This window comes from Quercus lobata, chromosome 1, assembly GCF_001633185.2.
Source record: "Quercus lobata isolate SW786 chromosome 1, ValleyOak3.0 Primary Assembly, whole genome shotgun sequence".
In the NCBI taxonomy this organism is placed as follows: Eukaryota; Viridiplantae; Streptophyta; class Magnoliopsida; order Fagales; family Fagaceae; genus Quercus; species Quercus lobata.
Window position 1 is genome coordinate 7,520,610 of NC_044904.1, and position 16,055 is coordinate 7,536,664.

Genomic DNA, 16,055 nt, shown 5'->3' on the forward strand with positions numbered 1-16,055 from the left:
TACTTGCTGACCACCAGGACTATGCGACATCCACCCTCGCCAGACAGAGGCGGGTTTGTTTTGTTCCTCGCAACATTTCTTCCTGCCACGGTATTAATGCTTTCTCTCTCTACTCTCAGAGCATGCACCCAATGGTTCCCTCTCAAATTTGCCTCTTTTGGGTGGTCTATCATCCCAGCAGGAAGTACCTCCCAAAAGAGGCTTGGGCAGGAGCCGCAAATAGATCTTTTCCCCTCTCCCCACCACCAAACCATACCCCCTTTACCTCTTACCTCTGGCCCATGGCCCCACCATGTCCTATATTGGCTGGGTACAGGCTGGTGGTGCCTGGGCCTTGCGCGTGCTTCTCTTTCAAATTTGTCCAAGAGTCTGCTTACTGCTCATGCGTCTGCCGCGACCTGGAGACTCTCCGTCTGCATTTCCTGGCCTTTCATGTGGGTTTTCCTTTGGTTTTTCGCTCCATTCAGGAGCTGGGCCTCGTATGATAATGGGCTTTACATTTCTTTGGCTCACCTTTGGTTTTCTTTATTGTCTGCCACGTTGAATTGTTATTCCTGCCGTAATAATTTAATCCTGTTGGACCTCCTTTTGGGCCAGCCGTTTATTCCTTTTCTCAGTGGCCGGTTATGGGCACTGTTTTGCTTTTACTCATGGGCTCCTATGTCCCTTTGGGCTTTTTCTTTGGACATCCATGGCCCGATTGCTTTCTTTGGGTTTCCTCGGCCCGTTTGCTATTTCCACACTCCCATGGACTTTTTACTAACTTCATTGGGCTTCCTCGGCCCAATAACCTTATCCTTATCTTTGGGGTTCATGGGCCTACCATAAACCCCTTACTCTCTTAGTTTACATTGCCCTGCGGCGGTCCTTTCTCACTTTTCTACCTCATACTCTGCCCATGGGATGCTATTTCTTTCTTTCCTGGTTTCTTTGAGCCCGCTTGCTTCTTCAAGACCCATTTATTTATTTGTTGGGCCTGTAATCCATTATTCCTGCCGCTTGGGCCTAATGGGTTTTTTGCTATTTTACCTTGTCAATTCTTTGTAGCCCTCATTATTGGGCTTTTTTGTCTGCCTGGACTTCCGCAAATGGCCCTCAACAGCATGTATATGTTTTTCTTGAGTAATCACTTAACAAAATTAGAAAGAAACAAATCTGAGATTGTTTTGGGCAACAAAATTAGAATAAGGGATGCTTAATAAATAAAAAAAGTGACAGTGTGGTGATGTGGGCTATTTGCATTTGATAGAATAATATTTTATTGATCACTTTTCATTTATTTGGCCCAAATTTGATATTTTCTTTAATAAGATTGAAATGACTCCCGTATAGGCCTTTTTTTTTTTGATAGGGATTTCCTCCAAACAAGCTTGCAGCAAGTCAAGATCGTCGAGTCATTGCAAAACTTTAACTGATTTTCATAATGAGGGTCCAACATATATTTCATAAAAGAAAAATTTCGTCATAGGTCATAATTTGGTCTAACTTGGTCCTTCCTTGTCTTTCTAAAAAAAATAATAAAAAACTTAATCATTTCTTTCTTTCCTCTATCTTTAGCACTGCCTATTTCCACTAACTTTTCATCCTACAACTTTCCTTCTTTGAGTGGATGAAAAATGGAAGAATATGATTTTTTTGGTTGTTTGATTGAAAAAGGAAAAGAGAGTGAATTTTGATGGGGTTGGGGTGTTTTTTTCTTTGCCCTTCCAAAAATTAACCCCCCTTGGTAGGAAAACACAAGAGATATCTTTTCCAAGGTCATTCTTAAGGCATTTTTATGGCTTCTTCAGGCTTCCTACATGGTTTCTTCACATACACACAAATAGATACATACTTTCAACCAGTACAAACAAACAAACAAACAAAAAATAACAACTTCATACAAATTCACCATTTTTACAACAGACCCATCACTCCATATTACCAAATGCACAGTCCTATACATATATCATTAAACACCTTCAATCCCACATAGAGAAATATATACTATCAACCCGAACAAACAGGAAGAAAAAATCACAACTTTTTACAATTTCAGCATTTCCCATCAAGCCCAACATCCATATACACAGTCCTATACATATAGCTATATATAGCTTCACACACACACACACAGATACATACTCTCAAGTTTCAATCAGAACAAACAAGAAACATGCGCATTTAAAACAAACCCATCAACCCAAATATCCAAATACACATCCCTTTACATACATAACATCACACAGAAACATACATACACACACACACATACAGAAACAGTGAGAGAGAGAGAGAGAGAGACCTGCTAGTCGGCCTTGCGAGAATGGGTGTGTGCCAGCGATCGATGAGAAGGAAACGGAAAGGAGGAAGAGCGGAGGGAGGAAGGGGATTCACATAGGGTGGAAGTGAGGTCGCTTGAGATTGGTGAGAGTGGTCTGAGATCGGTGAGGGGATCTGCGATCAGTGAGGGGAGTGTGTTGGATCGGTGAGGGGAGTGTGTTGGATCGGTGAGAGTTGTCTGCGATCGGTGAGGGGATCTGCGATCGGTGAGGGGAGTGTGTTGGATCGGTGAGAGTTGTCTGCGATCGGTGAGGGGATCTGCGATCGGTGAGGGGAGTGTGTTGGATTGGTGAGAGTTGTGTGCGATCGGTAAGGGTTTTGTGCGATCGGTGAGAGTGGTCGATCTGAGAGCGAGTATTTTTGTGGAGTTCGGGTATTTGTGTGTTTCGATGATAAGGGATTTCTTTTTTTCTTTTTTCCTTTTTTTTTTTTTTTTTATACTGAAAGTTGAAGCCGCGTTTAAAGAAACGCAGCTCCAAACATGTAGAAGCTGCGTTTTTTAAACGCAGCTCAATCTAAATGTCTAAGCTGCGTTTTAAACGCAGCTCCAGACTTGTAAAGTCCGTTTCAAGCATTTTTGAAGCTGCGTTTTTTAAACGCAGCTCAAGCTATAATAAAAAAAAAAAAAAAAAAAAAATCCAGGACGGGACTGAAGCCGCGTTTTTTAAAAATGCGACTTCAGTCTTGGGCAGCTAAACGCGGCTCAAGCCTTCCAAAAACGTGGCTCCAGCCTTTCCTTTGAGCCGCGTTCATCAAAAATGCAGCTTCAGACCGCGTTTTTTGTAGTGTCTCAAGTATATCCAAACTCAAGCCTTCATTTTAGTTTCCACCTTGAGTTTGTGGAGGGGTATTAGAGATATATTAGCCCAAAAGAAATAGGATCAAGCTCAATTCTATTTAATGTGCAAGCCAAGTCTTCTACTCGTATTACAATTTTATTAACCATAGTTAATGTATGATTAGTCTAGGGTTTAATCTACTATATATACATATGTTGGGTTCATTATAACACTAGGATTTATACTTCGCTTTTATTAATAAAGATGTAATTCTTAAAAGTTTCTTTTGTAGATGTAGACCGTCATGCTGAACAACTTAACCCTCACGTTCTTGTATTACACTCTATTTTATACTTTTGTTTCCGTATCTACTTTAGCATATTTAATGAAACTAAAGTTACAACAAGGAATATATCCAATCCCAAAGTCGCTACCTTCGGTAGCACTCACTAACACTACGCTAGCTATTTGAGTATAGCTCCAATCTAGTTAGATTCTTTTATCACGTGAATCTCTTCCGTGTGTAAAAACCCAATTCTTGACTAACTCCATATCAACGCTTGATTGCATAGATATTGGTGGAGACGTCTTCACATAAACACTTGATCTTTAATATGCCCTGGAGATGCAGCTTAATTGATACAGAATCCTAGGAGCACAGATCCTTGTGTCACTGTACTCATAATAACGGCTAGCTCTAAAAAATTGTTGATGTGTTGGCGAGTTTGTTGGAGACCCAAAAAAAGGGTTTTGTCTAAGAAAAATATTGAAAAATTGGGGCTTTATTAAGCTCACTGTAAACCCACTTACAAACCTTAAAAGCTTGATTTTTTTTTTTGATAATTTGATAACTTGAAAATTTATTTGACTATAAACAATAAGTTATCAATGCCTACAAATGTATAAAAAAAAAAAAAAAAAAAAAAAAAAACTCAAGTTATAAGTAGTCTAACCTTCTAGCCACCTTTTAGACGTTTGATACCTCCTAAGTACGTAAGTACGAGGGGAAGGGATTCGGATAATAGTTCTAGGATTCCTAGCATATATATATATATATATATAGGTTGAATTTTTTCTATGAAAAAAAAAAAAAAAAAAGTAGCCTGACTTTTTTGTAACTGTTGAGGGCCAGTTGTGAGAATCCAAGTGGAAAGAAGGAAAACCCAATAACAAGGGCAGCAAAGAATTGGCAAAGCAAACAGCAAAACTATCAGGTCCAAACGACAGGAATAACGTATCACAGGCTCAAGAAATAAACAAATGGGCCTTGAAGAAGCAAGTGGGCTTATAGAAGCTCGGAAAGAGAGAAATATTATCCCATGAGCACTGTATGATGAAGAAAAGTGAGAAAGTGCCGCCGCAGACCCAAAGTAATGCAAACTAAGAAAGTAAGGCGTTTATGGCAAGCCCATGAACCCCAAGGATGAAAATAAGGTTATTGGGCCAGGGAAGCCCAGTGAAGTTAGTAAAAGCCCATGGGAATGTAGAATTAGCAAAAGGGCCGAGGAAACCAAAGAAAGCAAACAGGCCAAGGATGCCCAAGGAAAAGACAAAAGGGACATAGGAGCCCATAAATAAAGAGAAAACCAGTGGACATACCAAGCCACTGGGGAAAAAAAAAGTAAACGGCTGGCCTAAAGAGGCCTAGCAGGATTAAATCATTACAGCAGGAATAACAGAACAATATGGCGAGAAATAAGGAAAACCAAGGAGTGGACCAAAGAAATGTAAAGCCCATCATCAAATAAAGTCCAGCTCTTGAGAGGAGCGGGAGAACAAAAAAGCAGTCCACATAAAAGGTTAAAAAACACGGACGACGAGCCTCCAGACTGCGGCAGACGGATGGACAGCAAGTAGATTTTTGGACACATATGGAATGAAGGCACGCGCAAGGTCCAGACACCACCAACCTGTACCCAGCCAATACAGAGCATGGTGAGGTCGGGGGTCAGAGATTCAGAGGGCATGGTTTGGTGGTGGGGAGAAGGGAAAAATCTATTTTGAGGGTTTCGGCTCAGGCTCTTTCGGGGGATGTCCTACTGGGATGACTTACTACCCAAAAGAGGCAAGCTAAGTTGGAACCATTAGCTATGAGGGATAAGGAGAGAGAAATAACCCAGACCGTAGCAAGAAAGGGTGCCACGACAGACAGAACAGTGATGGTCGGCTAGTACACCCAGTCCAGACAAAGAGAGTTAAGGGGTAAAACAGTAAAATCTGGTCACGGCAGGCACTATAAAAAGAGGGTCTTGCCGTGAACAGAAGAGAGGAGAAAAACGGGAACTTTGACTAAGAGATAGAAAACTTAAAAAAGAAATAGCAAAGAAACGAGGGAGAAAGGAAAGAAAGAAAACCACAAGAAAGAAATAAAAAGTGAGAATTAGAACGGTAGGCATGCACCGGTTGATTGGTTCCTTCTCTCCCTCATGAAATCCGGCTCTCTGTGAAAACCTCAAAGAGTATCTGTGCAGAAAAAACCACTTAGGGCCGTTTCCCTCAGGGCAGTTAATCTCCACAACAGGACCTTTTCCTGAGAGATTGATTGCGTTGAGAAGGAACGTTCTTTCCTTTTTGGCTCTACTCCCGCAGATTGGATTTTGATTGATTTCTCTAATATTCTGACTAACTCATATGTATTAATACTTAATATCCTCTATTATGTTCTTTCCCTTCCGCAACAAAAACGTTTAATATTGCTGTTGTAATTGAGTTCAGGGGCTGTTTGGTCATTTCCCACTGAGTGGCTAGATATTTTTCTATTTATTTTATTATTATTATGTCTGTCTGCCACGATTTACCTGAAACCGTTTTGCTTGCCGTAAACACGTTCCTGGCAGACCTGGTCTAGTTTGCGCACAAGCCGGACCAACTTAAGCTGAAACTGGACCGGTCCCAACTCTCTTATCCAGAAAAACTTGGGCTTAGTGCAGCAGAAGATAGCCCAACACCTCTAACACAGCCCACCACGTTACAGTAACACTATTTAGTAACAACAAAATTTATCACGTGCAAAGACTGCTATGCTCATGTTCAAGCCATAAAATCAACATCATTTGGATTACAAATTCAAAATTTAGATAATGCATAGATGACAGTGCGGATTTCAATTAGAATCCTCCAATTATGCCCTTAGAAACATAAGCTAAATTTAATACTAAAAAGTTCTTAGCTTGAGAAGAAACAAAAATAAAAATTGACAATTTGACATACATTTCAGATGCACACAGCTTTATTTTTCCATCTAATATCATTGAGTTGAGGTAGCTCTTCCATCCCAATATTGAGGTATCCCCGCCCATTACTTTTCTTCTTCCAGGAACGAATTGGGAAACCCCTTAGCATTGAACCTTGCAGTCTTTTATTGACTAGCCTTATGCCTTCTTTTTCTCCAAGAAGAAAAATCCATTCCTACCACGATATTATAAAGCAGGGAAGAAACAAAAACTAACATAAAAAATACCAAATATGAAACCCCGAGGACTGTCCATGAAACAAAATAGCAAGCATAGAGGAAGAAAAGGGCTGCTTGGAGCACCACATAAAAGTACCCAGATGGAATGAGCTGAAAAATTATTGTGTATGAGAGCATAAACGTCGCAGAATTTAACATAATGAAGATGCCCAACCAAAATTCTCTATAAGTAGTACTTTCAACCCAATCTTTGTTGTACGGACTCACAGGTGCTATGGTTCCAGGATTTGGGTCATCTTGCCTGAGCCCCTCAGGAGGGCTGAGTATTCCTTGATAGGTCGCTGTTATAAGCAGTGTAGCAACCACCAGAAGTGCATTGCGCTTGTCATCTGATATTGACCACTTTTGACGACTACGCCGTATTCGCAACTTCTCAGGAAGTGAGACTTTACGCCTTAGGTAATAATCTGCCGAAGGAGTAACTTTAAGAGATGAAGCTTTCTTAGCTCCAGCACGGCGTAGCAAAGGCTCGATCTGTTTGTCCACTTGAGTTTGTTCGTGAAAGATGTCCCGTGCTGTTTTACCTTCTAAATTCTTAACGTTGACGTCAACATCACATCCCGAAGCTAATAAGTGATCTACAGCCTACATGCGGAAATGTAGTTGTTAATATATATTCACTATACACGCTTAGCCCATTGGACTCATGCCCAGTACTTTATTTGCTGTACAAGCCCATTATTTGTATAGCACTCTCTTTCTCTTATACTTGTATAGTCCTTTATTCATGAATAAAGGTATCAAACTGAATGTCTAAAAACATGCAAAGATAGTGATCATTATCTTTGCATGTTTTTAGACATTCAGTTTATTGATAAATTTGCAAAGGCACAATTCTCATAATCCACCAAAAATAAAATGAGAAAACCTATTTGAAAATATTAGTATTGATCATATTCTCAATTAAAAATTTGCTTGTAGATTGGGAGGCCAATTTAAAGATTCTATAAAGCAATCTTAATTAATAACTTATCATAAAAGAATTAAGGAAATACAAAAAATTGCAGCACAAGTTCTTAATTAATTATGATCATGCCATTGCACACAGGATAAACATTCACAACACAAACTATATATTTTTTTTCTTTAGTATGTAGATTGAATAATGGAGAGAGCATGCCTGGGGCTGATTTTTGGATATTGCAACATGCAATACAGTGTTTCCTTCTCCATCCTTCCAGTTCAAGACTTTTCTCTCCCAAAACATGGAATTTTTAGACCTATTTTTTCTGAGCCATCCCACCAAGAGTTTAAAAGCCTCCAACTTGTCGTATTTTAGAGCAATATGTAGAGCAGTCTCGTTTCGAATTGTCACTTCTTCAATAGAATGAGGACAAACTGATAGAAATTCGACCAGTTGATCAAGGTGATCATCTGTTGTTACTGCATAATGCAAAAGAGTCGAACCCTCCTTTGCTTTCACGCGAACAAGGTCCCCATCGACTTGTACAAGTCGACGCACCATCTCAATTTGCTCACGTAGTAGAGCAAGGTGAAGAGGGCTAAACCCATCTGGATTTGGCTTGCTGGCAAGTGATGGCTTTAATCTCATCATCTCCATGGCAAATGGGACGTTCCCAACTGATGCAGCTGTGTGTAAAGGAGTATCAACAAATGGTAGCTCATCAATAGCCTCCAAAAGCTTTACATCCTCCTGAATTAACTTGTAAAAGGCATCGATATTTCCATGTTGAGCAACCTGCTTCAACCTCTCAATTCTCTCATCCATTCTAGACAAGGCTATGATATATTAAGGCAGGTTTCCCTTAGTGTGAAACAAAAGTGGTGGAAGTTGAAACTTAGAGCAGCTAGCTAGAGTAAAAAAAATGATGGATGTTGAAATTTAGAAAGAGCGTCTATTTTGATAGCTGGAGTGAAGAAGATAACGGAGTAATCATCTAAGTCTAAGAAGGAACCACCGTACTTCTAAGAAGGAACGCAAAAGTTCAGGTCATCCACTCATCACAAAGATTAGCGATTAAGTAAAAAAAAGGTTCACCATCCTTCTTTCTTCTCTTTCATCTTCTATCTTAAACCTTCGTTTGGGAGTTCATAAAAGAATAGAAATGAATGGAATGTATTTAAGTAAGAAAAATGAATGAAATGAAATTAAGTAATATTGTTTGAATATTTTAAAATAAATGAATAGAAGGGAATGGAAGGTAAGTAATCTTGTTTGAGAGTAATATAGAAGGAAATGAATGAAATTATTTTATGATAATATTACTATTACATCTCTATTTTAAAATAAATAATTGAATATATATATATATATATATGAATATTTTGGGAGTTTTACTAAAAAATTTATTAAATCTAATTTCATTTTCTTCAAATTTTTTTCAATTTTTTGGAGAATAAAAATTAGAGGTTTTAAGAGAATAAAGAAGCATGAGTATTTTTTAATCTCTTGTATTCATCTCATTCCATTCTATTCTTAGCTCTCACAAGAAAATAAGAATGAAAAAATATTCTAAAATTATTATTTTCATTTATTCCACACTCGGTAGTAGTAATGTGTCTCACCAATGAGCTTCAATCCCTAGAAATTTCTATCCCTTCACTTGATTATTCCTTTTCAAAAATATATCTAGTTTATTTATTTATTTTTTTCAGCTCTCTTAAATATCCTCCACACGCTTCACTCCGGACCTAGTCTTTGATGATTACTTCGTAGTCTAGTCATGACGCGGAGATAACTGATATCTAACAAATGAACGGTTGTGCCATGTGTGGACAATTAATGTGAAAATATCGTACCCAATGCATAATTAGTCAAGATGAAGAGATCAGAGAGTTGTACATGTACTTGCGGCCAATTCTGGTTTGGACAAAATCAATTTGGACTACTACGCTATTTCCATTACGCAGAACAGAGTATGAACTTGACTTGGTTTATCTGAGACTTTCATACATGCAAGTGGGCCAGAATGACGAGAAGTGGTATACTATGTGCCAGTTTGGTTCGACTTTAAGGGGACAAAACGTGTGTTTTTCAGCCCAAAACTCAAAACGCATGTTTGTCATTTTGGTGTGGCGGGCGGTTTTGCGTTTGCGTTTTCATCTTTTTTATTATTACTAGTTGCTAATCCGCGCTATGCGCGGAAAGTTTTTACATAAATGTGAAATATATATAACATATGCAAAATTATCTTGATTTATTTTTCTTCTTCTATTGAATGCATTTTTCATTTGTAGTTTAAGATGTTACTTTAAGTCTAAATATATTCCAATCAAATAATGGTGTCTTGTGCTAATCCAAAATAAAATTAATTTTGCCAAATTCAACATAAGCTTCTATTTGGCAAATCCCAATAGCTGAGCAAAAGAAAATTGGCAAGATCTCATTTCTTAATTCCTTAACCTTCTTGAACTTCCACACTAACCAAGCATAGAGGAAAAAAAAGAAATCTGAAATTTCGGAATATGGACCGTCTAACTAAATTAGGTGCAGTTTAAAAAAATACTTGACTTCAATTTTGAATAACATCCCATCAACCAAACAAAGAAAAAAGAGTAGAGTAATAATATTATTATCTAAAAGAGTTGAAAGAAAGGCATGTGAAATTTGAGATCTCATTTTTTTTTTTGATAAAAAAAAATGGAATGCATGAGACTCCAATCTACCAAATTACCAATTAGCAATACAAAAATGCACTCACATTGCTAATTCAAAAACTTTCATCCCACCAAATCAAGACATCTATTCCTCAACTTTCATACATTGCCAAGTCTACCTTAGGCTTGAACTCAAAATGATTTAATTTGATAGAGTGTTGCATATAATTAAATTTGTTTGTCTCAATATGCAGTAGCTCTTAATTGATGCAACCTTAATGTAGCAGTAGCTCTTGAACAATGCAGTCCAGTATGACATACTTGTTACCAAGTAATATTCCCTCTTGGCCTCCCCTGCTTGATGTTCTGTTCAGCCTCTTCTGCAAGCTTCTCCCTAATGAGCTTTTTGTGTGCCAACAACACCAAACCCTACAGAGATGGAAATTTTTTTTATATAAATCCAAGATATCAAAACCTTAAAAAAAGAAACATATGGAGACCTTTTTTGGATCTTAAATAACAAAATTTTAAAATACAACCCTAGGTCCATGCATTTACAACAAAAGTAGCAAAAGTTACAATGAACAATATGTCAAGCACAAATTATTCTCAAATAGACACAAATCTTATGCTAACACATCACTCTGCACATCCCCATCATTTCTTTTGCAAGCCCATACACAACCTCCTTCACTCTTCAGAGTATAAGGAACCATGTCAACAAAGTACATAAACTAATAAGGATGGTACTTCTTAAAATGAAGTTGTTTAATGAAATCTATTTTGAATTAAATAATTAAAATAATATTTTTTTTTTTTTGAGAAAGTAAAATAATAACAAATGATTGAAAAAGATAACAACTTTGTAAAAAAAAATTCAAACTCAAACTTTTGCACTCACCAATGGCCATCAAATCATTACGTTTTGGCTCAGCATGTAACACCTTTACCGAGCACTGTCTTTGTGAAAAACTCAAACCATGAGTTTGAGGTTGAGGCCAATCTAATAATAGTCTAAATAAACCGCTTTGGGAATCTGAGAACACCAAACAAATAAACAAAATCAATCATTATTAGAACAATTAAACAACCAAAAAGAGGTATCAATTTCATTTAAATGAATAAACAACCTTTGAAATTACAATAGATGAAAAAGAATAAGTCTAAATCAAAACCTTAATTAAAACAAAATCTAACTCAATCACCTAATTCAAAACCAACTGATCAGAATACCAAAAAAACTAAATCCTATTAAACCTCCAAAGTTAAAATGAAATTTTACTTTTTAAGCCTCTGTATATTTGGATAAAGATTTAGTTTTTCAAACATGGAAAACCCATAGCTTGTCTAAAATTGTCTTTTGGGTAACATCTAATATAACAAAATAGTAACTAACTAACATTGACACCCAAAAATTTACAATACATTTAAAACCTTATTCAAAAGTTTTGAATTAAAATAACACAATTTGAAGAGATTAGTAAACCAAAGTGCTCCACGGTTTCACTTCCACTAACAAATAAAGATAACAGCACACATAAATACGCTCAACTATTTTCTTATTTCAATTGACAACCTGTGTACATAGTTACTCGTAGGCCTTTTGTAGAACACCTAACAGATATGGCCAAGAAATAGAACTTAGTTGATGTATAGGTGCTGAAATAGAGGAACTTAAAAAAAAAAATTAGAATAATGTAATCTAGAAATTAAAAACTTATTGACAGAAAATTGATATACCGCCAATTTCAGACTTCAGCCAGAAAATCCAATTTATATTTAATACATACAACAAAAGAATTGGGCATGAGGATAACCTTATTGCAACCCATGAACACCATTGTTAGTCTGTTACCCTGCCCAGCAAATCCGTCCTCCTTGACGGTCATCACAATCTTCTTCAACACAGATTTCCATCTTAAATCGCCAAAACCTAAAGCCAAAAAAAAAAAAAAAAAAGAAAAAAACCCAATTTTGCTTCAAAACCGAGATGGAAAAATAAATAACACAAATTTCCACCTTAAATCTCTAGAACCTAAAGCACAAAAAAAAAAAAAAAAAAAACTCTTTTTTAATGTCGGCAAACCAAAGGCCAACCATTCAACCAAAGAATAGTATATTGGAAGTAATAGCTGGACAAGTAGGTTTTCAATTGAAGAGCAAATCAAAATTCTTACTTTGGGTTTGGACTTCCTCTACAGAGGAGGCTAGCTTCAGTTGCAATTGACGGCCAAAACCTAGCACACCTGAGGGTTAGGAAGTGAAATCCCTAAAATGATAGAAAAACCTAATTAGAGACAAAATCCCTAAATTGACAGAAAAACCTAATTAAAGACAATAGGAAAAGATATTATTCATAGATTAATTGAGAAATACCGAGAGAGAATGGTCTGATATGAGGAAGGGGTTTGGCCGACCTATATCTGCGATTGGAGTGAATCACTTTAGAGGCGTTTTGGACGACGGTGAAGGGGAGCGGGATCAGGTTTTGTTGGAGCTAATATGGGTTTGGGTATTGGATGATGGAGAAGTGGTTTGGCCGTGGGGTGTATTTTGCACGAAGGAGAAGGTTCGACCATGGTGTGTGTTTTGGACGACAGAGAAGTGGAACGGGAAGGATTAGGGGAACAAGAGAAATAGAAAATCAGAGTATGGTTTTTTGTATTATTGGGTTTTATGTATTATCGGGTTTTAGAAGAAAAAAAAAATCAGAATTTTTTTTTTTAAGCAATGCTGACGTGGAAAATTGTGGGAGTTTCAAAAGTTTCGGTTTTATATATATATATATATATATATAGATTATTATTATTTTTATTGAGAAGCCCTCCATCATGTGGATGTTGTTTGTCAGTGGGTTCCATGCACAGATTGAGGTAGGCGGTTATTCGTTTGCGTTTTCATATTTTATTATGGGAAATGCTAACGAGTGCCCTTAGGACATTAGTTAATAATCCATATAAATAAAGTTTTTATGGGAAATGAAAAAAAAAATAATTAATATTTTGACAGCTTTTTCATTTCCCATAAAAGTGGTATTAAAACTTTTTTAAAGTGGACTATTAATGAGTGCCCTAAGGGCAGTCGTTAGCAAAACCCTTTTATTATTATTATTATTATTTCTTTTATTGAGAAGCACTCCATCATGTGGGTCCCATGCACTATTCAAGGGACCCACAAACTTCTTTTTTCAGCCACTTTTTAATTAAAAATGAGTTCCATGACACTATTCACACATTTAAAAATTATTTTATTACAGTATTTTCAATTTTCAATTTTCAGGAAAATAAGCGATATCCAAACAAATGCGTTTTTCAGCAAAATAGTGTGAGTTTGGAAGTGTGTTTTCTAGCGGGTGCTTTTTTTTAGTGGGTCCCGTGTACTGTTCACAGGATCCACAAGTACTATTTTTAGCAAAAACAACTTTAAAACTGGGTTCCATGACACTATTCACACATTTAAAAATTTTTTTGCTATAGTGTTTTCAGTTTTCAGTAATAAGCGGTATCTAAATAGGCTTATACAAAAGTGCGTTTTCTAGCTCAAAGGATTCCTGAGTTTTGGTGCTGGCAGCTTTGAGCTGCAGTTGCAAGGGTGGATCCCACACTTGTGGGACCACTCCATGTGAGAGGGTTGATACGCCTATTAGGTGGATGTCAAAATGTCTCCTTCCAATGGATAAGTCAGGGTAAGATCTGAAACGGTATTCAAAACATTTATTAAAAGTGCTCACTATATAAACTTTAGGGATTGATGACATATTTTGGCCTAATCTATAAATACTATGTAACTAAATCCTTTTTTTTTTTTTTTTTGAAACTATATAACTAAATCCTTTAACTTTTTGTTAACCTCACAAAACTTTGCCACATAAACTATTAAGCTTTGGAGGCCTCACAATTTTCCACCTCAACTTTTATTTTTTAACTGGTCGTAGACCCACGTGATGTGTGAGAATACATAATTATTTTGTAATAGGGTCATGCTAACGAGTACCCTTAGGGCACTTGTTAATAATCAATTTTAGGAAAGTTTTAATACCACTTTTATGGGAAATGAAAAAAGCTGTCAAAATATTAATTACTTTTTTTTCATTTCCCATAAAAACTTTCTTTAAATGGATTATTAACCAGTGCCCTTAAGACACTCGTTAGCATTTTCCTTTGTAATATGATATAATTCATAATTTATTTTCAAAAATTAATTGAAGATAATCTATTCACCTAAAAAATTGAACTATTTCTAAAAGAAATTTCTAACTCTCTATTTCTACAAATATATTATTCTATTATTTTGGTTTTTTTTTTTGGGGGGGAGATTTGATATTTGTAATCCAATAATGGCGGGACATGTCAACACAACATTAGATTTCCTTTTTTTTTTTTTTTTTCCATCATTTGATAAGGTTGTATCACATTTTAATTTTTTTGAATTTTAAGGTGTTTGCTTTGTACCTGCTGCATAGATCCTTAATTCCTAAAATTGATGTCTAGTTAGTTGCCAACAGAAAAGGATAAGACCATAAAAAAATAAAAAACTAAAGTGAGGTTTTATAGGTTAGAATCATTGTGCACAAAAATTATTTACAACTAGTCGCAAACTTGCGCCTTGCGCGTGATAATTTTTTAAATAAAATACTATTTTAGTCCCTGGACTTTATAAAGAGTTTTTATTTTTATTTTATTTATTTATTTTATTTTTTTATATATAAATAGTTTTATCATATTTTTCATAATCTTGTCTATAACATTTTTTTACCATTATCATATATTTATTGGTTGATGATTTGCATAACATAGACATTAAATAAGAGGTAGAACTATTCAATAATTTTTTTAAGTCATGGTGTATAAAGATTATGATTATATATATATATATATATATATATAATCCCTAGCTAGAGTTTGATTAGTTTTAAATTTAAATTTTTATTATTATATTTAATTGTTGATTTTATTGCACTATAAAGTTTTCAATGTTCTCTATATAGCTATCTCTATTTAATTTTTTACTCCTCTTTACCACCTTTTTATTTTCCAAATAATAGTTATTAATTGACGTTTGATTTCATTTCTTTTATTCTTCCTTCATTTATTCTTTATTACTTTGTATGTTCCCTTGCTAGTTGTAAATTTTATGGTTATCAATAAAAAATAGATAACATGGATGGCTTAAATAGTTATAGATGTAGTTACGTTAGTGGTATGTTAAAGGTTTTTTTTTTTTTTTGTTTTTTTTTTCCTTTTGAATTTTCAAGGAAATATGAAAGACATTTCTCTAGTTTGGCTTCAATCAATTAAGATTTCCATAATATATTAACGGAAGTAATAATGAGTCTTAAATTTTTTTTAATGTATGAAGTGGTTAGGTTAGTGGTATGTCAAAGGTTTTATAAAAAAATTTTAAAAAAAATTCCAAGGAAATGTAAAAGGCCTTTTTTTGAAAAAAGAAATTGTGACTTTTTGAATTGTAGAAATATGATTGTTTTAATTACCTTGTTTATAGATTTCATTATTAAGTTATAAACATCTAAATAAAAGTAGATGAATATATAAATGCAAAATTATATGTAAAGTTACAACCATATAAGATAAATATGTATTATCGCCCTTTACCTCAAAAAAAAAGATAAATATGTATAAATAAATTTTTTATTATTATTCATGAATCATTATTTCATTGTCTACTTATAGATATCTAAATAAAAGTTTTTTTTTTTGAAAAAAAATCTAAATTAAAATAGATGAATGTGTAAAGGTAAAATTATATGAAAAGTTAAAACTACCTAAGATGAACGTTTAACCACTTGTAGATGTGTTTTTTGAAGACTAAAAGTATATACAATTGCTTTAGCTGGAACTATATAACTATGAAAATATTGTTGCAAGTGATTCCATCATTTGCAAATCATCAAATTTGGTGGCCTT

General features: G+C 35.2%; 1 protein-coding gene and 1 long non-coding RNA gene across 2 annotated transcripts; both read right to left on the reverse strand.

Annotated features, from left to right (window-relative positions):
• Positions 1-6,141: 6,141 nt before the first annotated feature.
• Positions 6,142-8,565, reverse strand: LOC115974294 (ankyrin repeat-containing protein BDA1-like). The gene is made up of 2 exons (XM_031094608.1): positions 7,694-8,565; positions 6,142-7,158 (listed from the first exon to the last, which is right to left on the reverse strand). The coding sequence occupies exons 1-2, from the start codon at positions 8,300-8,302 to the stop codon at positions 6,460-6,462; spliced, it is 1,308 nt and encodes a 435-aa protein (XP_030950468.1). The 5' UTR covers positions 8,303-8,565; the 3' UTR covers positions 6,142-6,459.
• A 1,697-nt stretch (positions 8,566-10,262) lies between these two features.
• LOC115963425 lies at positions 10,263-12,735 on the reverse strand. Its single transcript, XR_004085833.1, has 5 exons — positions 12,508-12,735; positions 12,309-12,400; positions 11,949-12,064; positions 11,033-11,167; positions 10,263-10,560 (listed from the first exon to the last, which is right to left on the reverse strand). It is a non-coding gene; the product is annotated as an uncharacterized LOC115963425 (long non-coding RNA).
• Between the last annotated feature and the right edge of the window lie 3,320 nt (positions 12,736-16,055).